Genomic DNA, 27,105 nt, shown 5'->3' on the forward strand with positions numbered 1-27,105 from the left:
AATATATTCAAATGATTAATATCTCTAATTTGATTTGACATATAGAAAAGCCAATTGGTAAATTATTGGACAATTTTTTTCGAGAGCATAGTAAATACAACAAATGGAAGGGGAAAAAGTGGTGCTGATTGCGTTGAGTGGTTGCTCCAGTAGTGGTAAGACGACACTAGCTAAATTGACGGCTCAATTGTTTCCACAGGCGACCTTGATACATGAGGATGATTTCTACAAGCATGATGAAGACGTACCTATGAATACAAAATATAATATACAGGATTGGGATAGTGTTGAAGCTCTTGATTTCGAATTATTTGCGAAAGAATTGGATAACATCTCAAGGTCTGGCACCGTTAGTTCCAAGTTGATCCATAATAACAACGTCGATAGCTTAGAGAAGTTTCAATTAGATCAGGAAAGGATGGATCTCTTGAAAGCTAGATTTGAAAAGGTTTCTACAGATTTGAAAATAGTGATTGTAGATGGTTTTTTGATATTCCATGATCCAGTGATATCTTCAAAGTTCGATCTGAAATTATTTATTAGGGCCCCATACGATGTGCTAAAGAGTCGTAGAGCTGCAAGACCTGGGTACCAAACTCTGGATTCTTTTTGGGTGGATCCGCCATATTACTTCGATGAATTCGTTTACAAAACTTATAGAGATGCCCATAGCCATTTATTCGTAGATAATAATGTGGAGGGAGAGTTGAAGCCAGAAGTTTCAAAGACTATTAAAGATTTTAACAATGATGATAATACTGATATAAACGATGCTCTCGATTGGGTATGTGATCAGATTGTTTCATATTGTCTCTAGGAGATACAAAAAGAAATTGATAATAATATTTTTTTATCAAATTTTGGAGTATAGTTATAGGAGTGGCTCTTACCCACATTTAGTATGACAAGCTGGTATCGTTTTGGTTACCTCTTTTTATTTAATAATGTATTTGATACTGGTTAAATATGCTAAGAGTAATTTCTAGCTACTCACCCAGTTTTTTGCGTCATTTTTGTGTCCATAGTCTCTTAACCCAAGTTAAAAAAAAGTGATGGTCTAGTGGTAGTGAAACTGAGCTAAATTCATACAGCTAAACATCTTTATCAACTGTTTCTAAATTAGGGAAGATTATAACGACCATACAAGATGCCTACTATTCACTTGAATCCAAAAAAAATTGTCAGGTCAATATATGCAATACCTTTTAATGTGGAAGATAGCGGTTCTGGTTTGTCATTAGATATATCATATATAACACCTAATCTGCTTGTTTGTTCCTATCCTGTAACAAAGTACCCCAAACTCCTATATCGCAATGGTTTACATGAGATTGTTGCCTATTTAAATGAAGTACATGGTAAGGGGACGTGGAAGATATATAATTTCAAAATCGAAAAGAATGGTTCCGATTATGATGATATTGACTTAAAAAATGCCGCCGATAGGGCTCTTTATTTCCCTAATTATCAAAGTGCTGATGGCTTACCATTACCATCTCAAAATTCTGTAGTATCAGTAAAAGATTTAATTTGTCGTAAAGGTTGGCTTGATCATTCACCACCACCATTTACACTATTACAAGAGATTCTAGATGACATGAACGAACATATAATGAAATCCGGAAATAATGTGGTCATTTTACATTGTCGTATGGGTAAAGGGAGATCAGGCACTATTTGCATTGCTTATATGATGAAATATATGAATTTCCCATTTGAAGAAGCTAAGGAACTATTTATGGAGAAAAGGTTTAGAAGTGGCCTAAGTAAAGGTGTTACCATCTTTTCACAAATTAGATATATAAGGTACCACGAGCTAGCGTTATATTATGGTATTAATGAGAATAAACTTATTCTTGAACAGCTGAAGATGGCAAGATTTAGACTAGAATCCATACAGTTACAAAATCTCACAACTGTATTCTACCAACACCCATATATCACATGCGTAAAAATCCTGAAGTATAACAGTAATAGAGACGGTTTGATCGATTTAGTAGCGTTACAAACACCGGAACAACCGCATCAACACATCTTGAGAAACAAAAAATCAGTCTCTATTGGCATAAACCAGGACTTAGATATATGCGACATTAAGATCGAGTTCTCATTAATAACCAAATCTAATTCATTCTCAAACAAATTGACCACATTGGCGTCAAATTCAAACTGCTGGTTAAATCTCTACTGGGAAACTGTCAAGTGCAGCAAAACTGGATCTACAAATAACTTTATGCTAAATGATTTAAAATTAGAACAAGATAATGGTTTGAAATTTCTATTTATCATAAGATGGGAAGAGCTAGATGGAACCTCTGGTACCAGAAGTAAAGGCCTCAAGCTATTCTCAAGCTGTGCACTGAAGTGGTCACTAGTTTAAAAAATATGTAAGTCAGATGCATAGTCCCCCCATTTACTTATATATAATACAATAAATGTACCATATCATTGTTATATATTATATCTTCGTTCTTTAGATAAAACAACCACTGTCAAAAGATTTTAATTATAATCAACTAAAGATATGGGGTTGGTATCGCTGTGGATTTTTTCTACGCCGCACCAAAATCTCTGGGCGAATAAAGCCTAGAAAAATAACTTTCATAAAAAAAAAGAAGCAGCTTTATTGAAGGCAGGGGAGATATCGACCTGCATAAATCAGCTTTCATGAAGACATATTTAAATAATATAAGATCGCGAGTTTCTATAAAGTGTCACACATAAATACAGTATTTTTAAATACTAGTTTCGAAAGGAATATAGATCAATTTCTCAACTTCATCCCTCCCCGCGGGATCTTATATATTCTACTTTTTTTTTGTTAAAAACTTCTTTTGGTTCAAGGGTGCGAAGCTTAAAGGGAAGTAGCTATTATATATATTCAAGGAAGGGAAAGAAACATTAATAATAACATACTGTTGCATTCTTTAATCATTTAAGCATTATTATTTTCCAATTGAGGCTTCCGGTGCTTTCTTTGTATTAGTTGCTCCACTTTCACTTTTGAGAAAAAGCACTAAAAAAATTACTCCAAGTGAAACAGATCTTCTAATAACAATTGTTAATTGTCTTTAGGTACAAATTAATAAGATGAGAAGCTTTAGTAATAGAATGGAATCGAAGGATCGAAGTAGTAATGAAAATCTAGGTAGGTCACAGTCAATGCAGGATTTGAAAACTAAGAGAGGTCAACATGGATGTTTAGCACAATTTCGAGATGACACGGCGACCAGTAGGAAAGGCACATCCAGTTATCCATCCTCGCCTAGAACGCGAGCGAATAGAGATCATGGCGTTTCTGATATTGACAAAATGCTTCGTAAGAAACTCGACATAGTTAGTTCTGTTCTTAATGTACCCAATGAGGATGCTATTATAAGTACAGATAGTGGATTAGGTAGTCCGAGGTCTCCATTTGTAAATAGGACTCTTTTGGATGGTGATTTGTCTGCCATTGATTTGAGTCCTCTTGATTTCAACCAATTTAGTACAACGGGTAGAAATGGAGAGCACTTTCCAGAAAATGATGATGATGCCACGAACGAGGACGAAGAAGAGGAAGAATTCCAGAACGTTGATGAAATAGATGGCCCTGTGCTGTCAGTTAACAACCAAACGAATGAAAATGGTGGAGATGATGAAGTTATAGATTACAATATGCCCGTTAATGATGCCTATCGTAAGAGCCTAGAGGAGTGCGCTGAGAAAATTACTAATGAATGCGGATTTAAGCCAAGTTTACAACCTAGATTTGAGTGGTACCTGGAGGATTCTTTGAATACACAAAATGAACTTGAGGACTGGTTTTGCTTTTCAGACTATTCTTACTTTACACCAATGCATGATGCATTTATTCATTATGTCAAAGATACAAAGAAATTTATAAGCGATGACATATATGCTCAAATGATTATCAAACAACTTATTAATGGTCTAAACGAAGATTGCGAGAATTCTTTAAAATGTCTTTGTTACATTTCCCTCGGTTCATTCGGTCATGTCGAAGGAAAAGAGGAGCATGAAAAAACTATAAGAAGAAACAACACCCTTCTTATGGAATATTTGTCTACAATAGTCAAATATTTTATTAGGATTGCTAATGATTGTCGAGATAAGAATGATCAGTTGATAAAGCTTACAAGAATGCTCTTTTTTTCCTGTTCCATTATTTATTTTGTGGTTTTATTATGCATATCACTAAGGAATAAAAAGGAGAAAAAAGTATTAGTCCGAAATGCTATAAATAATTTAACAGAATCTAAGATATTAACTTATCTAACAAAATATATTGAACATTGGCGCTGGAATAGCAGATTATCGATGAGAATTCGTAATATTATAATGCTGTTATCAAAATGTCTCGTATTACAATTTGGGGACATCAAAACTTATAAAAACTCTAAAAAGTCACTATATCGATATCATAAAATATCATCCAATCCTGATAAGAAAAATAAATTAACAGTATCTCCTTTACATTATGAGGCTTTTTCATTGGACATTTCATCAAGATATCCGTCCTACGAGCTACCGAAAAGTCAATTACCACTCGATTCAGATAAATCGAACTCTTTATCACAGTTTTTAGAAATTCCAAGGCCAAAAGCTAAAAATCCGGTAAACGCGACGCTTAATATGCCAGAACAACATCTAGCAACACCAGCACCATCACCACCATCATCTCCAAAGTTAATGCATTTCAATGAAACTCCAAAGACCAGAAAATCTTTCCAAACAAATTTATTATACCCTTGCTTATACCCCTCTGATGACGACGAAGAAAATGATGAGCTTGAAGAAAGGATGAGACTTGGAAGTGAATTCCACCAAGATAACGATATCACTATTCCCTACAGCATCGAAGAAGCTGCAAAAATATTGTCAGAAAACCTTGAAATTAAACTAAGCACTAAACAATTATGGCACGAGCGAGACCTTTTTATGATCACAGAACGTGGATGGGAAGATGATAATATGAAAGATCCTTATGACTATCATGATGTTACTGATGAAGTTGATCAAGACCTATTTGAAATATTAACAAGAGTAGATGACTATTATAGAGAGGCGTTACCATGTCTAAACTCCTTGGTATTTGTATTATTGCAAACTATAGAACTTAATTTAACTAATCAATTCATTTTGACTACCGATCCAGTTGATGATGGTGCAATTAAAGCCCAACTAGAGGTGCTGAAAGCTAAGGAAAAGTCAATGAAAAGTTCGATTGAAATACTATTCTTTCTTTTAAAGTGGTTCAAACTAAGTCATATCCTGAAATTCGAACATCTGGCAGTTATCTTGTACGATTCACAATTTATTAACATATCTAGTGCAATATTAGGGAAATATTCAGATCATTACGCTGATCGTATTTTCAACAGAGCTGTTATATCTCAGAAAAACTTTTGGTTAGAGGCCTCTAAGTACAACTTTGAGTATAAAAATTCATTCAGATATATGAACCAGGTTCAAAAACCGGTTGAAGTGGATCTGATCCCCGTTTTTGCATACATGTTAAGAACACTTCGGAAAGTAGTTGGTACAAAAACACAAAGAATAAAGGAACTGCCACAATCAATAGGAACAATTTTAAAGAAATACTACCATATTTTCAACTTGGATATATATCATCCCATTCTAAAAATTATCAAGGAATTGACTCCATTCAAAAATAAGCGGTGGAAGTCGGAACATATGGAATTGATCTCTGGTGTTTTCTTGTATGAACAATTGGAATTGGTAGACAACTGGGTGACAGGTAAAGACATTTCGGGAGAATTAAGTGACGCCTACGGCCAAGAGATAGCATTGCGGGCATTGCTTCAATTTTATAACTTCACGCATTATCAACTTGCAATGGAAGACCTGGGGTATGTTAAGAAGAAGAACGGTTTTTACCCCGAATAGAGCATATTTTAATACATTTTTCATATTTATAAATACTTAATGCTGCTAGCTAATAATTTAATATCACGCATAGATTTCAAATATTGTATAGATCACATAATCATCAGGAACGAAACGCCAAAAAAAAATAAAATATAGGTAATTTTTTATTTACCGAAAACACTAAAAAGATTCAGGGTATTTCTCACGAATGGCATGTTTTTGTAAATAAACAATATTGAGTATCCACTAATATAGGTAAAGCAATTATAGGTTTACAGATATACAAGGAGATCCAAGAACGCTATTCGGAAAAACTCAATCTTTTGTCTGCTGCTGCCAATAGAATTACTAAATTCAGCGACTTACACATACAATAAAGAAACAATAGGTATTTATAATCATCTCTGACAAATCTCATTAGTTGAACTTATTGTGGGAAACAAAAAATTACTTTGGTAGTAAAGAACCTGATATCAAGTCAAGATCGACTATAAACATTTGGTGGATGGATCTAGAAAACAGTTTATCACTGCTTCTGGAGACGTATCTCCCTCCAGAATGCTCAGATACAGTGATACAGTCTTTTGTAAAAGATTTGGTATTTATGCTAGGATCTAGATTTAAAAACCAGCAACAGTTAATCGCTCTTGTAGAGAATTTTCAATCACGGACTCCATTCCCTCTGCGGCAGCAAATAGCATCGCATAAAATTATTCAAGCATTGGAACCATTACTTGGTATGTACAATTCCCGGGAAATGATCAAATATGTTACAGCCATCCATCAAAATGAGGATGATAATCCACAGAATACAGCGCTTAATCAGGATATGCTAACACTAAATGATAAAACTGACAGTCCTGCTAGACCGGCTAGTTTATACACTGAATCATTTGAAAATTTAGAAAGGTATTCAGAGAGATCGATAATATCATCACAGCACATGTATAACGCAGGAAAACATTCCAATAGGGTCCCATTGAAAACTTTATCTCTACCTTATAGTACAAACTCGGTTACAGAAGAAGAGATCCTCAAATATATTCCTTATGCATTATTGGGTACAACATCGGAGTTGTTCAAACTTGAAAATAATAAAATTGAGATTCCTATAACTGTGCCGAACTCAGAAAGTAGCCTATTACATCTAATTTTTGAAAGTGGCCTACTATATAAAAATCTGAGTCATATATCTGATAACTATCGTAACACTCAGCTCTCACCTATAAAAAAGGCTTTTATCATAGAAATCAATCGTGAATTGAATAATTATACAGGTTTTGTTAATTCCTTATCTTCTTCTCAGCGGGTGATATCGATTAAAGGTGTATATATATCGATATTTGATTCCGTACAGAGACTCCGAATTTTCAACTCGTTGGTACATATATTTGACAACGTAACTGGTGACCAATTACTATCGAGACTTAATGAGCTTCGTTATCACGGTGATTTAGTTATTCAGGAAATATCGAATGCATTATTCTTATCGCTGCTAGATCTATATTACGATTACCTGTGTCAATGGTTAACTTTAGGTTCATTAGAAAACACTAATGGTGAACTATTTATTGAGAATAACGATGAGAATAGTGGTGTCAGCATCCCTATAGATTTAAACAAGGAAAAAATTCCTAGTTTTATTCCAATTAAAAGAGCCGAAGAAATATTTATAATAGGAAAATCATTTCAATTTATTCAGAGATATTGTGGTGAGCTAGAATTTTCAAATTTCTTCTCTAATAAATACAGTCAGTTATATCAGAATCTAAGAACAAAGGGTATATCGGCTGCCTTCTTTGATGTTGTAACAACTCAATATAAGGAAATAGTGGAGTATGTGGATAATGTTTTATGCAAAAAGTTCTTTTATAATGATGTCCTGGAAACACTGAAGAATATACTTTTTATGGGGAGGGGAGATTTAATCTCAATTTTAATAAACAAATTGGCAGAAGCATTAAATGCTCCCGCAGAGACGTTAACGAATTACGGACTTACTGGAATATTACAGGAATCGGTTCAACAATCGTCTTTACGCAATAGAATAAATGGATATGACAATAATTTTGTGATAAATAAGCTAGATGCCAGAGTCCTCGATCTTGGCCATGGATCTAATGGGTGGGACGTGTTTACTTTGGATTATTTGATAGATCAACCACTTTCTTTGATCATTAACGTTAACCGTCCAATGAGTCGGAAAGAATATCTAAGGATTTTCAACTTTCTTTGGAGATTCAAAAAGAACAGATACTTTTATGAAACTGAATCGAAGCGTACTAAAGAAATTATGAGAACTTTTAAGAAATATCCAAACTTCATACCTATAGTTGGTGACATCACCAGACATATTTCGAAATGCAGCACTTTGCACTCTCAAATGTTTCAATTCCAAAATAAGCTAGAAAGTTATTATCTACAATTTATTATTGAGAGGCATTACAAGGATCTTCAAGGTAGGCTAGAGGTATTATCAAATGATGGGTTTCAATCCAAAGTGCCAATAACAGTTGATACTAGAAATGATACGAAGAAAGTGAATGGTGTGCTAAAACCGAAAATGAATATTTTTCAAGGTACCAAAGTACAGAACGCAGCCCAAAATCTACCTAACATCGATCAGTTAGATGCTATCCACAACGACTATCTACACAAAATACTATCACATAAACTACTGTCCACTAATTCTAATAGCAACTACGGACATTTCTCTGGTAAACCATACCCTGCCTCGGTGTTACAAGTGCTAGAGGTTATTCATGAGTTTACCATTATTTATTCCACACTGAATGAAACAGCATACCAACTGTATCTACATTTAAGTCTCGAAAAACCATCTACAATTGCAAACTATTCCCACGACCTAGTTTCAACTATAAAAACTTTATCACGTACGTTTCGGCAATTCAAAGAGGCTAAGAACATATTATGTAGAGATTTACGAGTAGATGGAGATGAAGAGTTACACATTTTGAGTAAACTATTGAAGTAACATTATGAAAATATTATTAGTATCAAATCAAATAAATATCTATCCTTAGCATAATAATAAGCTAAGGTAGAGTTGTAATATATCAATTATCATTTTAATTCTAAAAATTCCTTATTATTTCCCTAATTTTAATGCTTATAATAGCACAAAGACTGAAATAAAAATAGATATAAATCCTAATTTGTTATGTTGAGATTATTATTTTAGATATTTCAATTTCTGCTTGTATATATTATATAGTATATCGAACATAACAAAGCGGTTGTACGTAATTTTCTGGGGATATAAAATTTTTAATTTGATAAAGCACAGAAGGGAATTAAAGGATTGAAAAAAAATAGAAAAAAAAATTAGTGAAATAAAAATCGATGAGTTACGATAATTTTATTCAAAAGCATATTTAAACAACATATTTTCAGCGCATTTTTTTGTTACTTCCGACCAAAAAGTTTTTAGTTTCAGTGTGAAAATCTTTAAATTATTATCAAAGCTTATAATCAATAATCAGATGTCTGAAGATTTATTTTCTAAAGCGCTTGAGAACCCTGACCAAAACCTGGACTTAAAACTAAATGATGATGTTAAAATAGATTCTGAAGTAAGAGATACCAATAAATCAGAGACTAATGATAAAGTGCCTGAGATAAAAGATACAGAGAAGGTTGAAAAGGATGATAAAGACGAGATGGCTGAGAAAGATACTCAAGATGAAATGGAGAAGAAAAAAGAGGATCAGCCACCAGTTAGTGTAGCACAACCATGTAACGAAAAAATTGATATGTCTGATGAACTAACGACGGTAAGCTCTAAAAAAAAAGGCGTTGACAGTCCAACGGAAACAGACGGGAATACCAACGGTCATAAAACAGAACAATCCAATGAATCGGAGATAAATAGTGATGACAGTATATCTAATAAGATAGATACGAAGGATATCACTTCTGAGGTTAGTGAAACTGGCTTTACCAGTTATGTCAGTGAGGATAGTGATGAACCTGAAACGTCTTCTGATTCTAGTTCGGATGATAATGAAATTAGCAACATGGAAGATCATGATTCAGATATGGAGGAACCTTCAAATACGGAACCAATAAGATCAAAAAATGAAATGTTACAAGATATAACTGCTGATCTACCGGAAGATTATAAAATTGATGAAAAGGCTACTATAATGCCAATTGGGAAGATCAAGAGTCTCATAGATGATAATTTTATTATTACAGCAGATATATCTGGAGAAAAACGTGTTCTTGAAGAAGGTTCGATATTCTGTCTGGAGGATAAGACTCCACTAGGCGTCTTACGTGAAGTATTTGGACCATTACAGTCACCATATTACCGAGTTGGTATTACATCTAAATTGAAAGGTAAAAAGGAACCAAAAGATTACTTAGAGCTGTCAGTATTTATTGTATTGAAAGATGTACATTGGATTGATACTTTCGAGCTGAAGAAAATTAAGGGCTCAGACGCCTCTAACATGTTTGATGAGGAGTTACCTGAAGAGGAACAAGAATTTTCTGATGATGAAAAGGAGGCTATGTACAAGAAGCATAAGAAACAGAAGAAGAGGGGTGGAAATGAAAGGAACAACAATCAAAACTTTAAGAGGCCAAAGAATGAAACTTCTGTTAGTGTTGCTCAGATGAAGGTACCTGTGGGAATGACAAAATCTAGTGGTTATACTTCACGTAGTTCCCGTGAAGGTAAGAGTAAGACCCCTGCGGGTAGATCTGATGCTCAAAATGTAACTCAAAGAACTCCTACAACGGACCGAAAGATAGATAATATTCCTGAACAACATTCTAATGGAAGACAGCCACAGCCGTCAGTGACTAAGCAAACGAATCAACACTATTTCGGTTCTGTGCAACAAAACATGCAAAATATAGCCGAGTCGCCACATGTCGTACAACATCATATTACTTACCCAAATATTCCTAACAGTCAGTTTATGCCAAATCAATTTCAACCCCCTAATCCTGCCATGTTTCAGTTCGCTCCCCAATTTCAAATGGCCGCGATGAGCCCCGTGAGAGGTGGACCTCCCACCTCAATGAGTCCACCACCACCGTATGGAAATGTTAATATGTATTCATCCCCTCAGCCCCAATTCATCCCTATGAATCATCCACAAATGCCAATTATGCCAGGAACTCAACCAAATATAGGGCAGCAAGCATATCAACTTCATCAAATCTTAATGCAGCAGCAGCAGCAACAACAACAACAACAATCTCCTCATATGCCTCATCATCAAATGCTACCCCAACATCTGGCACCACAGCATATGCCGCCTCAGAATATACAGCAACCACAAATACCACCACAGCATATGCAGCAGTCACGGATTCCACCATTTCATTATGGAGATAACAGGCCACCTTCAAACCAGACAAACGGTCACTAACAGAATATATTGCAAAAAGAAAAAAAAACTTTTCATCCAGCATTTTTTTATTTAAATACATATTTTTATAGATAGATAAAGTTTGTTCTTTTAATCACTAGGCAGGATATGATTGTTACATGGTTATATTAGTTATACCCAACTATTTCTCAGCCATGTTATAACAGCCTCTTAACTATATTTAAATTTATATTAAGTCGTTTTCAATCTTCAAATTTCTCTCTTTTGAATGCGATGAGCTTATGTCCCGAAAGGGAAAAATCTTTAAGTTTTTAAAAAATTTTCAAAAGCTAAATAATAATCAAGCCTAAAGTAATTTCATGTATGTCAAAAAATTAAATTATTGTAGTCTAAAATAGATATGTATATACATATTTATTCCCTTATCACTATTTAGTTTTAACGTTTCATTTAAGTTCCGATTAAGACAACATAGGAGATATGACTGTAATGAGAGAGGCAAAGAAGAGAACGCTTTCCGATGGCTCAGACGGACATATAAATAAGAAGGTTTCAACAGAAGATGATATTAATCATTCTTTTGAAATTGAAGAAGAGTTACCAGCCGTAGTCTACAAGGATGAGACTGAGAACTACGTTAAGTGGCAAAATACCATATCCAAAGTAGTCAAGTCCGTTGTTTCTATACATTTTTCTCAAGTTGCTCCATTTGACTGTGATTCAGCTTTAGTATCTGAAGCAACTGGTTTTGTGGTGGACTCTAAATTAGGTATCATTTTGACTAATAGACATGTTGTGGGTGCTGGTCCATTTGTTGGTTATGTTGTGTTTGATAATCATGAAGAATGTGATGTTATTCCTATTTATAGAGACCCAGTACATGATTTTGGGTTTCTAAAATTTGATCCTAAGAAGATTAAGTATACCAATATTAATGCCTTAGAATTGAAACCTTCGGAGGCTAAAATTGGGTCTGAAATTAGAGTTGTAGGTAACGACGCTGGTGAAAAACTGAGTATCTTAGCAGGGTTCATTAGTAGAATAGACAGAAATGCTCCAGATTATGGCGAATTAACTTATAATGATTTCAATACCGAGTATATCCAAGCCGCTGCCTCTGCATCTGGAGGATCCAGTGGTTCACCTGTTGTTAATAGTGACGGATATGCGGTTGCACTACAAGCTGGTGGTTCGACTGAGGCTTCGACCGATTTTTTTCTACCGTTAGACAGAATATTGCGTGCATTAAAATGCGTTCAATCTAGAAAACCAATAACAAGAGGTACCATACAGACTCAATGGTTATTAAAACCTTATGATGAATGTAAGAGACTTGGTTTAACTCCTGAACGTGAATCAGAATCAAGAAGCTTGTTTCCAGAAAGAATTGGTCTTCTCGTAGCTGAAACTATTTTAAGGGAAGGCCCTTCTGATGGAAAAATAAAAGAAGGTGATATATTAATTGCAATAAACGGCAAAAGGATTTCAACATTTATACAAGTTGATGATGTACTTGACAGCAGTGTTGGGAAAGAAGTAGAATTTCAAGTACAAAGAGGGGGGAAAGAGTTGGCTGTGGTATGCACTGTTGGTGACTTACATGCTGTAACACCTTCAAGATATGTTGAGGTTTGTGGCGCTACATTTAATGAGCTGTCTTATCAAATGGCAAGATTTTATGCTCTGCCGATTAGAGGTGTTTTTCTCAGTAGTGCATCTGGCTCATTCAATTTTGACAACAAAGAAAAAATTGGATGGATTGTAGATGCTGTTGATTATAAAGAAACTCCTGATCTTGACACTTTTATTGAGGTTATGAAGACAATTCCTGATAAGGCTAGAATTACTGTTAAGTATCATCATTTAACTGATCAGCATTCTCCGAACGTTACGTCAATATATGTTGACCGCCACTGGTGTAATGAATTTAGAATATACCAAAGAAATGATGAGACAGGTGTCTGGGATTACACAAATGTCGCAGATCCACTGCCCGAAGAACCGTTGAAACCACACACTGCAAAATTTATTCCAATTCCAACCAGTAATCCAGAAATTGCAAAACTATCGAATTCTTTGTGCATGGTTCATTCTGTTGCAGCCATACCTTTAGATTCCCTTTCTGCAGAAACGCTAAAGACATCTGGTCTAATTATTGATGCTGAGCAAGGTTATGTTTTAGTATCCAGAAGAACAGTTCCTCATGATTGTTTAGATGTATTTGTTACTATTGCAGATTCATTGGTGATACCGGCTAACGTAGTTTTTCTACATCCTACTCAAAACTATGCTATTGTTCAATACGATCCTTCTTTGGTAAAGGCACCAGTACAAACTCCAAAGCTGTCTGGTAAGAGAATGGTAAGAGGTGATTCTGCCCAGTTTATTGGTTTTACCCATAACAATAGGTTAGTTACATCCGAAACAACTGTTACTGATATTTCTTCAGTAAGTATTCCAAGCAACTTGATACCAAGATATCGTGCAACCAATTTAGAAGCTATCTCTATCGATAGTAACGTCAGTCCAAGATGTAATTCTGGTATCATCACGGATAAGGATGGTACCGTTAGAGCTCTTTGGTTATCGTTTTTGGGAGAGAGGCAAGAAAATAAAGAGAAGGTATATTTAATGGGTTTAGATATAATGGACTGCAAAAAAGTTATTGATATTTTGAAATCTGGAAGTAAACCAAAAGTGCAAATTGTGGATGCCGGGTTTGGATCTATTTCTATTTTGCATGCTAGAATTAGAGGAGTCCCAGAGGAATGGATAGAGAGGATGGAAAATGAGTCTAGTAATCGTTTACAATTTATTACTGTTTCTAGAGTTTCCTGTACTAATGAGCCATTGAAGTTACAAACTGGTGATGTTATATTATCTGTGAATGATAAAATGGTTACAGAAATGGATCAACTAAGTGGTATCGTTAATGCAGTAGAAGAGGAAGTTCAGTCACATACTCTACATTTCAAGGTTGTTCGTGAAGGTAAAATAGTGGATCTTGATGTGAAAACGATTGAAGTTCATGAAACGAACCAGATTGTTATATTTGCAGGCTGTATCTTACAACCACCACATCATGCAGTTCGTCAGGCCATGCTAAATATACCAAGTGGCGTTTACTGTACATTCAGAGGCGAGTCTTCTCCTGGTATACAGTACGGTATCTCGGCTACAAATTTCATTACACATGTAAATGAGATGGAAACCCCAGACTTGGACACATTTTTGAATATAGTTCGCCAGATCCCAGATAATACCTACTGTAAAATAAGAATGATGACATTTGATAATGTTCCGTTTGCTATTTCATTAAAAACAAACTACCATTATTTCCCTACAGCTGAACTTAAAAAAAATAGAGAAAATGGTAAATGGATTGAGAAAGAGTATAACAAAACAGATGAATCTGCTTTAGAGTCCTCTAAAACTTAATTCATTTCTGGAAATTGACAATGTCCATAAATTCAAATTCGTTTAAAAGTTATTTTAAATGTATTTATATACTTTATATACATGCATTTATTCTTCAATTAAAATAATAAAAATGAAATATTAGATAACTCGAAAAAAATATTTACAATAGCTGATGAATTTGTTAACTGAATCAATATTCAGTTACATATTCAAATGAATATAATCTCAAATAAAGAAAAGAACAGTCTAAGAAACCCCATTCTAATAAATAATGGCAATATGCTCACTATTCGTATCATATATGAAAGTTGTATCCTTATCACATTCATGTCTATTTGTATGGCATGAGCCTCTTTAAACGTTTAGTTTGAGTTTCATGTGCAGGTGTCCGACCCGTCAGGTTTTTAAGGGAGCGATGAGACCAGCCAATATTTCCATGTTTTCTTCCAGCAATACCTCTTTTGAATCCATTAGCTGTCTTTCTCCATCTTTTGAGAGCACCCCTGTGTGTCTTCATTAAGTTTCTAGTCAGTATCATTGAAGGTGATACATATTGATTTATAGAGACAGATTGAGATAGTAAAGAATTGAATCTTATCTTTCCCAAGTTCTTAAAGAAACTCATCAGCTAAATTATAAGAAGTACTGTCGGTTTTAATATTGGAAAAGCTTCTCTAATTCTATATTCGAATTAAACGAAATAGCAAAGTCCTTCGTTCTTATTTCGATATTGTATGATTGGGAAAGAGGATCTATGAAAATAAATTGATTCACTAAGTGAGTAGTTATACTATTTGGTAACTGAATCAACGCGATACGGTATTCTCCTTAGGCTGTTGAAATCCATAGTTTTATTTAAACCGAAACTTGCCTTTTATTAACTTGAATATCAAAAACCCGTCTGAAGTGAGTAAAGAGAAATCATAAATAATGATATATTTTAATTAAGTACTATATACACGAGCATTATAATATATTTGGCAGGGACAGGTAATGGAACAGTCCTAGCAATGCCCCCATATTTGTTTACCTCTAATGAGATAACCAATAAAATGGAAGGCAACTATGGGCACACTCTCTAATCATGAATAATTAAGAACATTTAACAGTTAACTTTCTATAACTTTTTTAAATGAGCATCATTTTTTGCAATACGAATTTTAAAACATAGTGTTGGGTTCGAGCAATTAATCATATGAATGTCTAAGAATACTGTGGATCATTGTTCAATATCAATTTATCTGACGCCTTCAGGTTGGTTAGTATACATTTAGTAATCTGGCATGCCACCGTTGCGACGGAGGTCATCAACAGCTTTCATGATCTTAGTTTGTAGTCTAGGATCAGCTTTTATATTCTGTTGTACTTTAGTGGCTTCAGCAAACGTAACAGCTTGCAATTTTTCGTCTATAGTTCTTGATAAGAATGCAGTCTCCTCGAATAAGCTAATCGCTTCTTCTAGATCCTCTTGTTGAAGCTTGCATTGGGCCAAGCCCATTTTGGCCTTGTCGGCATTTGGGTCCTCAGAAGCTGCAGTTTCAAATAATTCATCGGCCTCGATAAAGTTTTCAACGGTTGGGTTCTTCAACAAAGTAGTAGCTTTCCCAACTAGTGGAGCAATACCGACACGAATATTGTCAGTTTTACCTTCTAATTCTATAGCCCTATCGTATTCCAACAGAGCCTTTTCAATATCACCTTTATCAGATAAAATCTCGGCAAAAAAATTAGGAACTTCAGGAGCATCTGGGAACTTTCTACGGGCTTCACTAAATAAAGTTTCACAGTCGGCAAAATTTCCTTCACGATATGCCATACAAGCAAGCTGTATATATGGGAATATATTTTCAGGGTCTTCCTCTTTGGCTTTGTCAAAATCAGCACCAGCTTTTTCATATTGTTGTAATATAAAACCCATTTGACCACGGTGGTAGTATACAGCAGCATTGTCTTGGTTTAATGCTAAGGCATTCTCAAAATTCTTGTAATATTCTTCATCCAAACCTTTATCAGCAACCAACAGACCAAGATAGACGTAAGATTTGGCTCTTGGAAATAATGCCAATGCCTTATCAACATTTTCTCTAGCTGAAATAGCATCATTTTTCAAGAAGTCAAGGATACCGACATGTTCGTATGCGATTGCAGCCTTTTCCTTCAAGTTTTCGTTCTCTTTGTCTTCCTCTAATTTCAATTTGTAACCAACCAAAGCCTTTCTGAAAAGCTCATCTGCAGTGTTGTATCCTTCTCTGGTATGGCCATATAGCGCATTTAGTGCATCTACAAGTAACTTATCAGATTCGTCATTTTCTATATAGTTTCTAATACTTGTTTCTGGTTTGAAAACTCCGAAGAACGCAGCCATTGAAGTAGCAGAAGGTAAGACTTTCTCTTTTTCACATCTTTCTAGAATATCCTTCAGTGCTACCATTGCCTGTTTATTAAGTACTCTTTCCACAATTGGTTGAATGGTAGCATCATTGAAATCTCCTGTCAAAGACAATGCTGTCAAATCAAAGAGTGCATCTTGGAAATTCCCAGTACCTTCATTTAGGGAAGCACGTTTCAAAAGAACCTTCGAATAATCTGGGTTCAACTCTAAGGCTTTATTACAAAACTTCATAGCGTTATCTGTGTCGTTTAAGCTCATATAACACGTTGCAAGATTAGAATAAAAGATTGCGTCTTCCTTCAATTGTAAAGCATATTCATAGTACTTGATGGCATTAGCATAATCTTTGCTCTTGAAAAAGGAATTACCTTTATTTTTCAGCTCTGTAGAGTACTTGGCCCTTAGAATTTGATCCTCTATTTTCTTCATAGCCTCAATGTCAGGTTCATCGCCATCAGCAAGGACTAGGAAATCAAAACGTTCTTCCTTTTTCTTCTTATTGGTTTCATCTTTATCATCCTTCAAAGATTGCAATTGTCTATAGTAGATGTATGCACCAGCAACGGCAGAAACGGTAGCAACAGAGGCAATTACAGCCCTCTTGTTTCTAACTAGAAACCCTCCAAGTGAGTCAGAATTAGAACTCATTTATTTTTATTTTCTTTGATTGTTACTGAAGTTCCAGAAGTACTAGTCAAAAAGTATTTCTTTGCCACCAGAAATAAAAAGATAATATATTTTGCAACAAATGTGGGCTGCTAGATCAACTCCATGTACCGCTTCAACATTTCGGGCAAGACTGCTTCCATCAATTCTCTGATCCCCTCCCTCCTCCTCTCTTCCACCTCAGGTAGGTGATTTGAGCATGACTATCTCGTTTTATATGATGTAGATGCCAGTTTAGAACACATATTGTACGGAGTATAAATTTAATAAATCAAAAACAAATTGATCACACATTTTAAGACAAGTAGCGTTAGAGGTTGTCATTTTATTGAATAATAGATATGTATTGTATTATCAACTCCTAAGGTTTACTGATAACTTACATTATTAAATCATCTCTGTGGTAATTTATACTTTGATCTTTAACTTTACCCGGCTTATTGACTGAAAAATTTCAAAATTTCACGATGCAGTGCTCATCGGCGATGAGCTCATCGCAATTAAATATTAGAAGATTATAAATTCAATTTATAATATATCAATGTATGACTATTTGTATTTATATCACAATCCTTAACAATTAATTTTGCTATTTTTTCTATATCTTCATCGAACTTTTTTAAAGATAAATTTGACTGGTAAACTAGTTTAAAATAAAATAAAAAGTAAAAAACGAATGAAAATGTCTGGAGATATTTGTCAGCGTTGTAAGAAGGAGGAGGCTATAATTATCTCGAGAAAGGAGACATTCTGTGCCGAATGTTTCAAACATTTCGTTATGCAGAAGCAGAGGAAACAGATGATGTCTGATGATTATTTCAGGGAGATCTTTAAAGTGATGTACAAGGATAGAATAAGAAGTTCTGAAGAAGCTGAATTACAAAACAAGAATTCCACAATCTTAGTTCCCTTATCCCTGGGTTCTTCTTCTCTTATGTTGTTAGATATAGTCCATCTTACACTTTTGGAACAAAGGGCTCAACATAAAAAGACTGGTTTCAATGTTGATGTTCTAATATGCTATAAAGAGGGTGATGAGAAGTCATTTCAGCAAATTGTAACAGCAGTCAAAGAGTTATCAGAAAGTCGTTTTAAAGAGAACAGAGATGAAATCAGATTTCACTTGCTAAGTTTGGACAATTTCTTTAAGTTGAACAGTGAAGAGCTACATAGAATTGTTCTACATAATGTTGATTTTACTGGTAAGATAGATTCTTTGTCTGAAGCTGATCCGCAAGCATTGAACTTAGAGACAATTTTAGCATCATGTCCGAATAGATCTACTAGAGAAGATCTGCTAACATTCATTACTACGCATTTGGTTAAGAAATATGCATACCAACATGGTCAGAAAGCTATTCTGTGGGGTCATTCAATGACTAGGTTAGCCGATGAGATTATTTCTTATGTAGTGAAAGGTAGAGGCTCCCAAATTGCATCTTCTTTGAATTCGACTGATTTTGACGAGGATTATGGGAAATCTTTCAAGAATTTATATCCATTAAAGGATATCTTATTAGCTGAAGTGGATGCCTATTGTGCAACATTTGGTTTGAATAAATTTTTGATTAATTATGATCTACTAAATAACTTATTAATCAGTAAGCCTGAGAAGAAACAAGTTGGTGGAAGTACAAGGCTGGTAAAGAATATGACCATTAATGAACTCGCTCGGAAATATTTCAATGATATTGAAGGTGAATATTCAAACATTATTGCCACCGTATTAAGAACAGGAGATAAGTTAGCAGAACCTACTGCACCCGATGGTGTACGAAAGTGTGCAGTTTGTAAGTCCAAAATATACGATGATGTATCTAAATGGTTGAGAGATATTACGGTTAACGTACCACACCCTGTCGAAACTGAACTTGAAAAGGAACTCTACGATAAGTGGTCAACATCACAAATTGGTATCGAAGCCAGTGCATATTATAAACTTCGTGATAGTACATGGAGCCATGGCAGCGATGCTGACCTATGTTACGGTTGTATAGTCACCATGCAGGGAGTGAAGAATATGAATTTGACGTGGCCAAAAAATAATGAGAAAGAATTGGAAAACATTCTTAATGAGTATAGTCTGGAATAATTAGATGCATTATATCATTCATATATATAGATATTTTAACAGTTATTTTTCTTGAGTAATCACATTAGAAGAAGATATAATATATAGATTCTATATCGTAGATTAAAATTTTCTATTGCATTTCGGAGAATTGACTAAAGTCCTTTATGCAAGATATTTAGTAGATTTTTAGATGCTACATTATTCTGTTCGGATGTAGGGATAAAGTTTGCTGGGGATTCTTGGTGAGTAGTTGAATTAACTCGTTCGAGAGAAGAATTGCCTCCTGTTGAGTTCCTTCCTAGGATATTCAAAAACTCTCTGGAAACATTCCCATTGTCATTTGAAGTTACATTTGTAGCAACTTGGTGGAATGGACTTACATTATCAGGTTGGTCGTAATATGAAGGGCTAAAAAAATGTGGGGAAGTTGTTTGGTCTGACTGAACTGGTCTACTACCGTGTAAAATATTGAGTAATGCTGCAGATGATTTTTGATTGTTTTCAACTGGAGTAGATAAAATATCTCTATTTATGGGAGAGAAGTTTTTAAAATCACTCTCTGAGTTTGTATTGGTGTTTTCTAAAACGGAATTCCTCCTTAGCATATTCATTAATTCTTCTCCAGCGTCTGACTTTTGATTCGTTAGTTTCTTAGCTGGGTTATCCAGGAGTTGTTCTTGATAACTAGTCCCCATGTGGTTATTATTATTAAATTGAATGTCATGAGATGACGTATTATCTAAAGGATCTGATTCATTTCTATTCGAGCCTTTTTTCAACATATTGAGCAAAGGGTTTGAGGTACCTGATCCAAGCTGTGGTTCAGCGGATGGTTTCTTCAGCATATTTAGCAAAGTTTTAGAGTCGTTATCGTAATGGGATTCAGATTTATTGGTAAAGTTATGCTCTGAACCCGGACTGTCTTTCGTAGCGTCACCTGATTTTAACATAGAAAGTAATGCTTGTGATTCATGATTCATATTCATATTTACCGCATTGCTTGATACATTCGATTCTGTAGACCTCATCTCATTCGCAGCCTCCTGGACACGTGGATTTTTCAGCATCGCTAGAAGCTCATTTCCATTACCAATTTTTTCGTTGCTATCCAAATAGGTAGATTGATTCTGAGAGGGATTGTTATTGGGGCTTCTTATTGTTTCACCACGTTTCAATATCTTAAATTTTGGTTTCTGGGTCGTTGCTTCACTATTCATTGAATAATCCAATGATCTAGTGCTCTCCGTTGGTGGTAGAGCAGTTGGGATATCATTATTTACAGAAAAGTTATTTTCAGCTAAAACTTCAGATTGGGAACTATTAATTCCATCCTCTTCATCTCTTCCTATCTCCTTTAAACCAGCTTCTTCTTGGTCAGAAATGTCGAGTTCATTTTCACTATATTCATCACTTTCTTCAGAACTGATTCCGTTGTTAGAACTGCTTTCAAAATCTTCATACATTTGTCCAGATTCGTCTGGAATGGATCCATCTGAGTTATTTTCAATATCATCTGACGTGTCTTCAAAGTCAGAATATGATCCACTATCTCCATTAGAAGGAACACGATTCTTCATTGCATCGAGAGCAAAGTTGTTGTGATTACTATTGTTGTTGTTGTTGTTGCTATTATCATTATTGGAAGATATCACCTCGTTACTATCGTTAGCTAAGTTTTCACCTCTTTGTAATATTTTTATTTTTGGTTTTGTATTGGATTTTGTACTGGAGTTATTTGGAGAGCCTTTTGTATTTAGTAAATTCAATAGCTCTTTGGTATTCTTGGCCTGATCACCTGATAGTGTTGGTTTGGAGAAATCATCGATATTTGGTTGTGTATTCATCTGAGGAACATGAGTGCTATTAGCTGGAGGATAGACTGAGCCTCCATAATTCTGTATGTTAGGATGCATGTTTTGAATAGGCATTTGAGAGGGCATGAATGGTAGATTGCCCTTGACGAAGGGAAATGGTGCCATATGCGGTTGTTGGTGATTCATCATGGCCAAAAACTGAGGAGGAACCATTGGTACTTGAGGTCCAAAGTTGTTGTTAGCGGGCGGCATTGGATAATTCTGTTGGACTGGGGTGATATTTGCTTCATTTTGAGGGAATTCCTTTGGAGAAGCAACTTGCTGATCAAAGGAATCGAAATCAAGACTGGAATTAGTTCCTGTATGTTTACCTTCTTCTGATGTATCACCATCATTATTGAAATGAACAGAAGTTTGTAACATATTCAATAGTTCTCTGCCTGGATCGACTTCTTCTTCTACTGTGATACCTAACATTAATTTCAGTTGTTCTTCAGCGTATTGTTTTAGTTGATCTTCATTTTTTATTTGTTTTTGACGTCTAACCCATAAAGACAACGGTCTCATCATAGAATTTACCAAGTAATACTTCACATTTGACTTGTACATCGTTTTCATGATGGTCTTGAAATCTCTCCACTCGATCTTTTCGATTTCATTTCTAACGTGGGGTCTAAAATCGAAGTTTTCCGGGATCCTTGAAACTAGGAATATTTTATAGTTTTTACCTTGGATATTCCTTTCGATAAATTGGGACTCATCCACGTAATCTGTTAAATCAAACCCAATTTCTTCTTTAACTTCTCTAATACAACAGTCCACATCGTTTTCGTCCTTAGATATTTTACCCCTAGGAAAAGACCAAGAATCCGACTCGGTTCCTTTTACTAGCAATATCTTTGTTAATTTTTCGTTAAATATGGCAGCACCTCTAACAGGGATAGTCTTTTTATATTTCGAGAATTTCTGTAACGCTTGATCAACTTTGACGTTCCATTTCCAAACCAGTGGACAAAGTTTAATTATCTGCTGTGCGAATGCTTTTATTTTCATCGAGGGTAAGGATGGGTTCATCAATTTGATGAAGTCTGTATAAAACCAGGAGGCTTCTTCGAAATGGAAGAGTTCTCTTTCGACACTCGAGAGGTCTTCAGGAGGACAGTTTATTATAAAACGTACCAATAAGTCTTCTAAAACCCTGTCTGGAGAGGTAACATTTTCAAGTGCGTGTCGTAAAGGTAAAGACATCTTCTTTTTTTTATTATTATTATCTTTATAATTATGATATTACAGCAACTTATTTCTTTGACTTGTTTATTAAAATAAAATTATAAAAAAAAAAAGACTGTTAATCTATAAGTAGTTAAAAAAACAAAAAGAGAAGGATTGGTTTGAATTGAATTGAATTGAATTGAATATCGTTAATTAGTTATAATTAAAACTTACGGTTCAATCAAATATCAACTAGTAAAATAAAAAAAAAAAATAAGATAGTAAATAGGTAAGGTGACAAAAAAAAAACAATAAAAAAAAATAAAAATAAATAATTACTAGCAGACAAACCAAGAAAATTCGAAGAGAGAGAGACAGAGAGAGACAGAGAGAGAGAGAGGAGGGGCAAAGGGGTTGGAAACCAACAAAAAAAACAAAAATTAAATATATATATTTCCTCATATGTGACGAAAGATCATTTTCATGTTTCGTATATTATTATTTTTCATGTGATACAGGTTGTTTATTGGGAATGTGGAAAGAGCCTATATTTATATTTCAGAGATTGATATAAGTGTAAATGGGGGAGATGCTGGGTGGAACATAATTATATTTCTCAATTAATACTATTATTATGATGATACTACCTACCCCAGTGATGCTTTTTATAACAGCCTCTCCCTAATTCTTCTTTTCCTCCGTGATACTAAGGCTCACAAAACAGACATGCATTCCTACTACTAATAAAATTTGTTTGTTTTTAGGTACAAATGTTTCGGAGTTAATATATAAAAAATAAAAATGCTAAAGAAGTCACAAGCCCAAAAAAATAAAAAAAATAAAAAAAGAAGTCACTTTGTTAATTGCTTTGCCGCCAGTCCGTAAATCAGATGCATTTCAAAGCCGGGTAAAAATATGACACATACAGAACATTGTGATAGAGAGGATCGAAATAAAATAAAAGGAGAGTTAGTCATCATTAGGGTAACAAAATTTCGGATAAATGGAGAAACGTTTCTGTTCTGTTTTTTTTTTTTGTAGGCCCACGTCTTTCCTCCCCCCCTTAAGAGTATTTTACTGTAAGCCTGCGTGGGGGTGTGTAGAAGCCTACTTTACCCAAAATAAAGAAATAAAATGAATAAAATAGGATGCATAAACCGGATAAATGGAGATGAATTCGAGACAGTAAGGTTCTGTTTCATTTCTGGCTGACATAAGTATATTTCTTTTACCGGATCGATGGATAATGTCAAAAATTGGGTTATAGTTGACTAAATGCAAGTCAAAAAAAAAAAGTATAACAAATTAAAATAAAGACTCAAAGATAAAAAAAGAAAGAAAGATCAAAGAATAAAAAAAAATTAAATGATGGACTAGCAAAAATTAACTCCGAGTTATCGGGTCCATTGCCCTATAATAATTTAGCATGCACTTGCTAGTAAATTAAGCAAGTGAGAGAGAGCTGTCTTGCTAATCATCTCTATTGTAAAAGATACCCAAAATAAATTAAGGGCGTAGTAATGAGCTCTACTATGAGTTCTTACTTGAGGTAAAACGTATTTGCAATAATTGGTAAAAGTAGATAGAATATATTACAATATACAATAAAAGATAAAAAAAAAAAAAAAAGGTATATAAATAACTATCAAATCAATAGGTTATAGTTTTTCTTTAATTTATTTCTTCTCTTTTTTCGAAAGGGAAAAAAAAAAAAAGATACTAATAATAATAATACATCCAAAAGTACCTGTCCCCTTTTTTTCTTAATAATATAAGAAAGTGTTAGTATTAAAAAAAAATATCATATAAAGAAGGTAATTGGATATATCATTACTGGAAAAAAAAAACGTAAGAGAATATTACAATATTATAAACTAAGAAAAAAATACAAATAAAAAAATGGTTAAGATTTCTTTGGATAATGTTAAGTTGTTGGTCGATATTGACGACAAACCTCAATTTCCACCATCTACTACTACTGTGAAGACTATTTTGACAAAAGAAGCCTTAGAATTCATTGTGTTGTTACATAGGACTTTCAATGCTAAGAGGAAGCAATTGTTGGAAAACAGACAAGAGATTCAAAAGAAGTTAGACTCTGGTAATTTCAAGCTGGACTTTTTGCCAGAGACTGCTAATATTAGAAATGACCCAACTTGGCAAGGACCTACTTTGGCACCAGGTTTGATCGACAGATCCACCGAGATCACTGGTCCTCCATTGAGAAACATGTTGGTTAATGCTCTAAATGCAGATGTCAAGACCTATATGACTGATTTTGAAGATTCTGCTTCCCCTACTTGGTTGAACCAAATATACGGTCAGGTTAATTTGTACGACACTATTAGAAACCAGATTAACTTCAAGACACCAAGAAAGGAATACAAGTTGAATCAGAGATTCGAGGACTCTCCTACCATTATTGTCAGACCTCGTGGTTGGCATATGGTTGAGAAGCACTTACTGGTTGATGACGAGCCAATTAGTGCTTCCATCTTCGATTTTGGTCTATATTTCTTCCATAATGCTAAGGAACTAATTAAGTTGGGCAAGGGTCCATACTTCTACTTGCCAAAGATGGAACATCACTTGGAGGCTAAATTATGGAACGATATCTTTAACGTATCCCAAGATTATATTGGTATTTCTCGTGGTACTATCAGGGCTACTGTGTTGATTGAAACCCTTCCAGCTGCCTTCCAAATGGAAGAAATTATTTACCAATTGAGACAACACTCGAGTGGTTTGAACTGTGGTCGTTGGGATTACATTTTCTCTACAATCAAGAGATTGAGAAACCTACCAGAACATGTGTTGCCAAACAGAGATCTTGTTACTATGACATCTCCATTCATGGATGCCTACGTTAAGAGATTGATTAACACATGTCATCGTAGAGGTGTCCATGCAATGGGTGGTATGGCTGCTCAAATTCCTATCAAGGATGATCCAGAAGCCAATGAAAAGGCCCTAGCCAAGGTGCGTAACGATAAGATCAGAGAACTAACAAACGGTCATGATGGTTCCTGGGTTGCTCATCCTGCTCTAGCACCTATCTGTAATGAAGTCTTCATTAATATGGGTACACCTAACCAAATTCACTACATCCCAGAACAGCAAGTTACAGCTCAGGACTTGGTCAACACAAAGGTCCCAGATGCTAAGGTCACATTGGACGGTATCGTCCAGAACCTGGATATCGGTTTGCAATACATGGAGGCCTGGATCAGAGGCTCCGGTTGTGTGCCTATCAACAACCTAATGGAAGATGCAGCCACTGCTGAGGTGTCCCGTTGTCAACTTTACCAATGGGTACACCACGGTGTCACGTTAAGCGACACTGGCGAGAAGGTCACCCCAGACCTAACACAAAAGATTTTAGAAGAACGTGTAAGGAAACTCGAACAGTCCTCTCCACTTGGGGACAAGAACAAGTTCGCTCTAGCTGCCAAATACTTCCTACCAGAAATTAGAGGTGAGAAGTTCAGTGAGTTCTTGACTACTCTTCTATATGACGAGATCGTCACTGCTAATTCTTCTCCTACTGATTTAAGTAAATTATAAGTATCATTTCCATTGGTTTACGATTTTAACTTTTAACTTTTTTTTTTTTTTCCCTGTTTTTTTGTATTTATCTCTCCATAAAGAGAATGGTTGTTGTTTCTTTTATTTAAACTTATATACATCTAAAACTTAACATACATTTTTTATTATCATTTTCAAACTTTTTAGAATGGAAAACCTGAATTCATTTGATATATATAGAAGATAAATATAAATAGTTTTTGCCATTATAATGTGCCTAACAAACAAAACATTAAAATAAGAAATGTTTATATACACCTGTTGGCTAAGCACGTGATAATTCGTTAAATATGAGTAGGCACAAAATCAATTTGCAAAAACTCCAAAAAAAAAAAGAAAGAAAAGAAAACTCTTTGTTTGAGTTCCTCCTTTTTTATAAAAAGGTTTCTTTCTTTTTTTTTTATTCTTTAATTTTTTTTTTCTTTGGGTACAATTTTAATCTCAAAGGATCTGCAACAAATAATTTTTTTATAAGATTAATTGAATGTGGATATTCTTTATTGATCTTAACTTCATTTCTATATCTTGAATAGCTTGTCTTTTGCTGCTCTTAGGTTTCTTTTGTGTGGCTCTAAACAATACACATTAAAAAAAAAATAAAAAAAATTTCAAAAAAAAAAATTTATTTGTTATTAAAGATTTTATTATAAATCAAAGATAAAACCATAGAGCTTTTTATCTCTA

At 34.5% G+C, this 27,105-nt stretch overlaps 11 protein-coding genes across 11 annotated transcripts; 8 read left to right on the forward strand and 3 right to left on the reverse strand.

Moving 5' to 3' along the window:
• Window positions 1-103: 103 nt before the first annotated feature.
• On the forward strand, window positions 104-817 carry NRK1 (ribosylnicotinamide kinase; the record flags this gene model as incomplete). Its single annotated transcript, XM_071054603.1, has 1 exon — window positions 104-817. The coding sequence occupies one exon, from the start codon at window positions 104-106 to the stop codon at window positions 815-817; it is 714 nt and encodes a 237-aa protein (XP_070909296.1).
• A 330-nt stretch (window positions 818-1,147) lies between these two features.
• On the forward strand, window positions 1,148-2,380 carry TEP1 (putative phosphatidylinositol-3,4,5-trisphosphate 3-phosphatase; the record flags this gene model as incomplete). The annotated part of the gene is made up of 1 exon (XM_071054604.1): window positions 1,148-2,380. One exon carries the CDS (start codon window positions 1,148-1,150, stop codon window positions 2,378-2,380), a length of 1,233 nt encoding a protein of 410 aa, XP_070909297.1.
• Window positions 2,381-3,111: 731 nt separating this feature from the next.
• Window positions 3,112-5,910, forward strand: FAR11 (Far11p; the record flags this gene model as incomplete). Its single annotated transcript, XM_071054605.1, has 1 exon — window positions 3,112-5,910. The coding sequence occupies one exon, from the start codon at window positions 3,112-3,114 to the stop codon at window positions 5,908-5,910; it is 2,799 nt and encodes a 932-aa protein (XP_070909298.1).
• Window positions 5,911-6,397: 487 nt separating this feature from the next.
• On the forward strand, window positions 6,398-8,887 carry SPC98 (Spc98p; the record flags this gene model as incomplete). Its single annotated transcript, XM_071054606.1, has 1 exon — window positions 6,398-8,887. One exon carries the CDS (start codon window positions 6,398-6,400, stop codon window positions 8,885-8,887), a length of 2,490 nt encoding a protein of 829 aa, XP_070909299.1.
• Window positions 8,888-9,395: 508 nt separating this feature from the next.
• NAF1 (RNA-binding snoRNP assembly protein) lies at window positions 9,396-11,297 on the forward strand (the record flags this gene model as incomplete). Its single annotated transcript, XM_071054607.1, has 1 exon — window positions 9,396-11,297. One exon carries the CDS (start codon window positions 9,396-9,398, stop codon window positions 11,295-11,297), a length of 1,902 nt encoding a protein of 633 aa, XP_070909300.1.
• A 441-nt stretch (window positions 11,298-11,738) lies between these two features.
• Window positions 11,739-14,696, forward strand: NMA111 (Nma111p; the record flags this gene model as incomplete). Its single annotated transcript, XM_071054608.1, has 1 exon — window positions 11,739-14,696. One exon carries the CDS (start codon window positions 11,739-11,741, stop codon window positions 14,694-14,696), a length of 2,958 nt encoding a protein of 985 aa, XP_070909301.1.
• A 313-nt stretch (window positions 14,697-15,009) lies between these two features.
• Window positions 15,010-15,303, reverse strand: MRP35 (mitochondrial 54S ribosomal protein bL35m; the record flags this gene model as incomplete). Its single annotated transcript, XM_071054609.1, has 1 exon — window positions 15,010-15,303. The coding sequence occupies one exon, from the start codon at window positions 15,301-15,303 to the stop codon at window positions 15,010-15,012; it is 294 nt and encodes a 97-aa protein (XP_070909302.1).
• A 645-nt stretch (window positions 15,304-15,948) lies between these two features.
• On the reverse strand, window positions 15,949-17,718 carry TOM70 (protein channel TOM70; the record flags this gene model as incomplete). The annotated part of the gene is made up of 1 exon (XM_071054610.1): window positions 15,949-17,718. One exon carries the CDS (start codon window positions 17,716-17,718, stop codon window positions 15,949-15,951), a length of 1,770 nt encoding a protein of 589 aa, XP_070909303.1.
• A 694-nt stretch (window positions 17,719-18,412) lies between these two features.
• Window positions 18,413-19,828, forward strand: NCS2 (Ncs2p; the record flags this gene model as incomplete). The annotated part of the gene is made up of 1 exon (XM_071054611.1): window positions 18,413-19,828. The coding sequence occupies one exon, from the start codon at window positions 18,413-18,415 to the stop codon at window positions 19,826-19,828; it is 1,416 nt and encodes a 471-aa protein (XP_070909304.1).
• Window positions 19,829-19,962: 134 nt separating this feature from the next.
• Window positions 19,963-22,872, reverse strand: DCP2 (decapping enzyme complex catalytic subunit; the record flags this gene model as incomplete). The annotated part of the gene is made up of 1 exon (XM_071054612.1): window positions 19,963-22,872. The coding sequence occupies one exon, from the start codon at window positions 22,870-22,872 to the stop codon at window positions 19,963-19,965; it is 2,910 nt and encodes a 969-aa protein (XP_070909305.1).
• Window positions 22,873-24,735: 1,863 nt separating this feature from the next.
• MLS1 (malate synthase MLS1) lies at window positions 24,736-26,400 on the forward strand (the record flags this gene model as incomplete). Its single annotated transcript, XM_071054613.1, has 1 exon — window positions 24,736-26,400. One exon carries the CDS (start codon window positions 24,736-24,738, stop codon window positions 26,398-26,400), a length of 1,665 nt encoding a protein of 554 aa, XP_070909306.1.
• Between the last annotated feature and the right edge of the window lie 705 nt (window positions 26,401-27,105).

The sequence above is a fragment of the Nakaseomyces bracarensis genome, assembly GCF_045282275.1.
Source record: "Nakaseomyces bracarensis strain CBM3 chromosome Unknown Scaff13_0, whole genome shotgun sequence".
Lineage (NCBI taxonomy): Eukaryota > Fungi > Ascomycota > Saccharomycetes > Saccharomycetales > Saccharomycetaceae > Nakaseomyces > Nakaseomyces bracarensis.